Raw genomic sequence first — 5,683 nt, 5'->3', positions numbered from 1 at the left:
GACACGTCCACATGGACCCAAGTGAAAATTTCAGACACGTGCTTCTCCTGCTCTAATCAGACAACACAGATTTGTCGTACTAGCTTGGAAACTCCGTTGATGCTGTACCACAATTCTCTCTCCCCTCCCAACTCCAATTGTAAGGTGGGTCCGTCTTTGTTATATGGTACGATATTTCTATGTATACGTGTGTATTTTATTTAAATGGAGGGAATATTATTTTTTGGGATCATCGAAAATAACTCGAGATTGTATATAGGATATAAATATAGGACATTTTGAAGATTTTCAGAACACAATTTTTATTTATTATTATTATTACATGAATAAGAAAGTATGTGCCTTGCTTATATGCGTGATATGCTACCTCGTACTTTTATCTCTCAGAATAGGACTTGGCATTGGATCTGTGTAAACAAAAAGATGAAGACCTACAAAAGAGATCTGGCTTGATCCTAGTGTCAGCACTCCAACTATCAGGTTAGTTGGGTAGGAGAGTTTATATATTGGAAGTAAATAGTGACAAGTTAATAGTAAAGATACTTGAGATCTCTTTAAATAGAGTACTTACATTGTCCCCCCCCCCCCAAATGTACGATTCGCATCTGTTGTAGTCTAGGATGACACCATATTTTATCCATCGCTAAAAACCAGGGTTTATTCCGCTATGGGCTTGGATCCTTTCGGACCTTCCTCTAAAGACCTTTTCTCAGCCTAGTCCTATTAGGCTTTGATGGACACTTTTCACCAATATATTGAAGCCCACATCATTTACTCTTCCAACCCGAATGTTCTTTTTGGCGGGTGGGCCAAATTTTAATGTTCTGGGCTTAAATATAAATTGTTTAAGAGATATGTCCCTTCATTTACCACCCTTTGGATGCACCACCTCCAAGTCTCCTTATAAAAATGGGTATCCATTCTCCACCTCAACTTTGCTTGTAAAATTCGGCACCAACTCTTCATCTTTGGCGATCTTCACCAGTTGTGTACATATGATCCTACATGATCCATCCTCACAACCCTCCTTAGGTACATCCCCTCCTTTTGCTTGCATTTATTTATGTCCAATAGGTTTTCTAGAAGTAATTCTAGTAATGGTTCCGACTCCGAATTTGGGCCGAGTTCCTTTTCATCCGCACACCCTCATGATATGGAAATTGAGGATCGCTCCTATTGGCACCAACTCGCCTCCTAGGGGTCCTGATCTTGCCAACCTCGCTAATTCCCCCCAAAATAGTGAGGAAGCTCGGATATGTGCTTCTCTCCGTATTCGATGTTCTCTAAAAGTTAGAAGATATACCCAAGACTAGACGCAATTATCATATTCCTCGTGATTATGCTATCCACGTCTCCTTAGCGGACGAAGTTATGCATCATCCACCACCCAATTGCTTAATTTTACATTTGTCCCTCTTAGACTTTGGTCTTCGATTCCCTATAGATGATAGTATTGACCATATTATTAATCGTTTAGGGATCAACCCTGCTTAACTCGTTCCAAAGATTATGAGGAATATCCTATGATTCATCGTTCTGATGTAATATTTTGATCAGGACACTTCCTTTGTGAATTTTTTGGCATTGTTTTCTGCATCCCACTTACTAGGTCGCAAACTCCTGGTTTCTTTTTATATGTTATCCTCTCCACATTTGTTATATAGGATTGTGAAATCTTGTAATGGTTTTTTCTCTGAATTAAACCCATAAGTTTGGCCTCCATAGAATTAATCTAATTAATTTTTAAAAGTCCAAATGGAATTTATTTAATCATCTCATGATAGGCGATGGATCCTTTCTTGGAACTCACCAGTCTTCATACATGTTCTAACTAGAATAAGACTTATAATAACCACATCAACATGGTTGTCTTTTATTAGACCCTAGATACAGCCGTCTTATATATGAGACTGAGTGGATCCTCAAGTTTGAGGACTAAACCCCATATTATTGGAGCTAAGGAGTTTAAGTCATACGGACCAAGCCTTACAAGCTTCCATATAACAATTCCCCACAAGTCAATTTAGTCGGCTTAACAACCTTTGTCAACCACCCACTAATATTGCATAGACATCATATGCTTGCTGCCTATGAAATACGTCACCCATCATATAGACGCAATATTTAGTGCAGGTCCTAATAGAACCCTTGATGCCCATTCTTAGGCCTCTCGATTTGGAACATTTTAGATCCAACCATCGCAAGATGGTTTCGTAGTTGCCATCAAATACACAAACCCAACTTCATTAGTTCATTAGTGGTCTGTGGGCTTTGTTGCAATGTATGAAAATTACAGGAGTAAGAACAAAACAGTAAGGCTAAATGAATACCGGCTCTTATTCATTTAATTCGATATCACAAAACGAAAAGAAATTACTTAAATAGATTACAATAAAGCCAATCTAATTGGCTTTTTGGTCAACTATTCTGACAATTCCCACTTAACTAAAGCCAATCATCCATGTGCTTTAGTCCCATCTTGTCCAGATGCTGAGTATGGCAATATATGAAACGAGCTTGGTCAGCAAATCTGTCATACTGACGAGATCCACTCTCACATCACATATGCCCACCATCTCTCGTAGTAGATGGTAGTGTCTAAAAGTGTGCTTGGATTTGTGATGAGATCTCGGCTCACAAAAGATATGGGCTCGAGAATGCAAAGCACTATACCCAAAATGTTGGATGTAGTTTTTCATCCAAACCGCTTTCTTATCAGCTTCCGAAGTTGCTATGTATTCAGCCTCTATGGTGGAATCAACTATGGTATCCTGCTTGGAACTCTTCCAAGCTACCACACCACCATTCAGTTGGAATATGATATCGGATTAAGACTTAACATTATTTACATCAGATTGAAAACTAGCATTCCTATACCCTTCCAATACTGACTCTCCATGGCCGTACACCAAGAACATCTCTTGAATCCTTCTCAAGTACTTAAGGATGGTCTTGACGGTAGTCCAGCGTGCTTCACCAGCACATGTGTGTACTTGAGTCCTTTTCAAATACTCAAGGATGGTCTTGATGGTAATCTAGTGTGCTTCACATAGGTTGTTCACCAGGGACAATTACGCCTACAACTATAAGTTTGTTAGTCCTATTAATATAATTAATCGATATGTATCAAGAATTAAAATCTAATTATATGGAGGTTAACACATATAAATCTAAACATATATTTAATCCTACAAAATACATTAACAAATAATTTAAACAGATAACATGAGTATGACAGGATCTTAAACCACAACACAATCATAATATGTGGTAACCACAACAAAATATCATTTAAAAAAATAGGGATAATTACACTCCTCTCTCCTGAAGTTTGGTGTAATTACACGTAGACCTTCTGTGGTTTGGGACATTATATTTAGCACCCGTGAGGTTTGTTTTTGTCTAACAAATAAGTCCATTCGTTAGTCAAAATTCACAAAATTTGCTGATATTAACAAAAAAATTTATATTAACCCACAAATTTACTTATTACAAACTTATTGCATGCCAAATAAATCTTTTTTATGATCAAATTACCCTTATACGTCTTCATGCATTAATGCATGTGAAGATGTACTGTTATAAGAGTAGTTTAGTTCATAAAAAATTATTTGATTTGTAATAAGTCAGTAATCAACCAATTGAGGGTAAATATCAATTCTCATCCACGGGCTTGGACGTCACTTCTTCATTTCTCTGCTTTTTTGAGCCCCGATTCAATTTTTATGTTATTATAAAAAAATTCAGTAAATTTTGACTAACGAAGGAGCTTATTTGTTAGAAAAAAACAAACTTTGGATGTTTTAGATGTAATTTTTCAAATCACAGGGGATTTACATTGATGGGGTAATAAAAAGATGAAAAAGCTCCTCCTATATACATAAATAGCTTAAAAACCCCAGGATCCACGTATTTGTGCTCGGGTTGGATCCTCTGGAGCCCGAACAATCACCCAAATTGAGTGTTGAATACTCCACCACACGATAAAACGCCATGAGTGCCTGGATGGTGACATGTGGCCTAGTCCATACTTTACACTTGGGCCCTATAAATACTTCAGATATGAATCATTTTGAGGTAATGCACATTTGTTGCATTCAGTTTTGAACTTATAAATCACGTATTTGTACCTCGACCCCAACTAACTTGACCGTCGGAGGATTTTAGTCAAGAAATTGACTAGCCTAACGTCCGTGTTTAATCATCATGACCCATTCACGATTTGCGGTGAATACATGGCGAGCTTGGATTTCCCAAGGAGGTCAAATATTTCGATTCGGATCAGTTGGTGCCATCTATGGGAACTCTAAGGGTCGCCATTTGAAGGATAATGGAAGCAACATCGAGGGAAGATATGCATGGAGTGGAAAATACGCCCAAGCAAGAAAAATAAATGGTGCAATTGACAAGGGGAGAATTACAAAGATTGATGGAGGAAGCTGGAAGGAACGCACTTGTGGCTTATGAAAGAAGGACCGCCACACCTATTCGTAAGGAAATGACCAAACATCAACTATTTAAAGAAAAGGAAATTCAAAGAGCGTCTGAAGGAGCGAGAAGAAGAGAGCCTGTGAAAGGTTGTGAACCGGAGTCTTTAGAGGTAGGATCCAGCAACAGAGAGAGGACTAATAGAAAAGAGCCAGGGATCTCCCTAGACGAAGTAGATAGGATGGGGAAATAGATAGAGCAATTAGACAAACAGATTGATGAACTGAAGAGGCGAGGAGAATTAGTAGCACAGAATAGAAATTCACCCTTTTGTTATAAAATATTGATAGAAATGGTAAACCTAAATTTTAGGATGTTGGCTCTACCCAAATATGATGGAGCCAAGGATCCTCAAGGGCATGTGGTGGCCTTCGAGTTAGTAATGAATCTATATGGACAATCAGGTCCAATTACAGCTAAATTATTTGTTACTGCTCTTGTAGGAAAGGCACAAAAATGGTTCACCAACTTACCCAATAGCAGCATCAGTCGTACGAACAGCTGTTACAAAAGTTTACTTCCCATTTTGTGAGCAAAAAGGACCAAAAGCGTACGTTATATATTTGGTTACAATAAGGCAGAGAGAGGATGAATCTCTTAAAAGTTTTGTGGGAAGATTCAACAATGAAACTTTGGACGTTGAAGACCTCAAGATTGACATGATGGTGAGCATTTTGATACATGGGGGTAAAGAAGGACCTTTTGCCTTAGCTTTAGCACGAGATCCACCAGCAGGTGTAGACCAATTAATGAGGATGGCACAAAAATATATTGATGAAGAGGAAATGAACGCTATGAAAGATGGAGAATGGCAGAATAATTGCGGTCGAGATTGAGATCGGATGAGGGATGGCAGAGACAAACGAACATAGATTGATAAAAAGAGAGAACCGCCTTATCAATCGAAGTATCATGGTATCCATGACAAGGGCTAGAGCACTAATGATGGTCGAAAAGTCTAATATTCTCTAATGGTCCAGACACACTAGATTCACGCGGGCCAAGAAATACTCCAATAAGTATTGCAAGTTCCCTGGAAAAGAGGACATGGCACGGAAGGTTGATACCAATTGAAAGATGAAATAGAGAGATTGGTAAGATAGGGATATTTTAGGATCAAATACTTGGAGATAGAAAAGGAGGGAGAGAAGAGATGGGGAGGAGAACGAAGAGTAGATCGAGGAGCAGAGAAAGA

The 5,683-nt window shown here is 38.4% G+C and overlaps 1 protein-coding gene across 1 annotated transcript in view; it reads right to left on the bottom strand.

Moving 5' to 3' along the window:
• Positions 1-2,899, bottom strand: part of LOC105155471 — a 13,267-nt gene extending 10,368 nt beyond the window's left edge. Inside the window, exon 1 of the mRNA XM_020691927.1 lies at positions 2,893-2,899. Within this exon, the coding sequence (XP_020547586.1) occupies positions 2,893-2,899 (7 nt within the window). The remainder of the gene's footprint in view (positions 1-2,892) is intronic.

This window comes from Sesamum indicum, linkage group LG2 (assembly GCF_000512975.1).
Source record: "Sesamum indicum cultivar Zhongzhi No. 13 linkage group LG2, S_indicum_v1.0, whole genome shotgun sequence".
In the NCBI taxonomy this organism is placed as follows: Eukaryota; Viridiplantae; Streptophyta; class Magnoliopsida; order Lamiales; family Pedaliaceae; genus Sesamum; species Sesamum indicum.
Note: the sequence above shows the minus strand (reverse complement) of the source record. Positions and strands in the feature narration are given on the sequence as shown.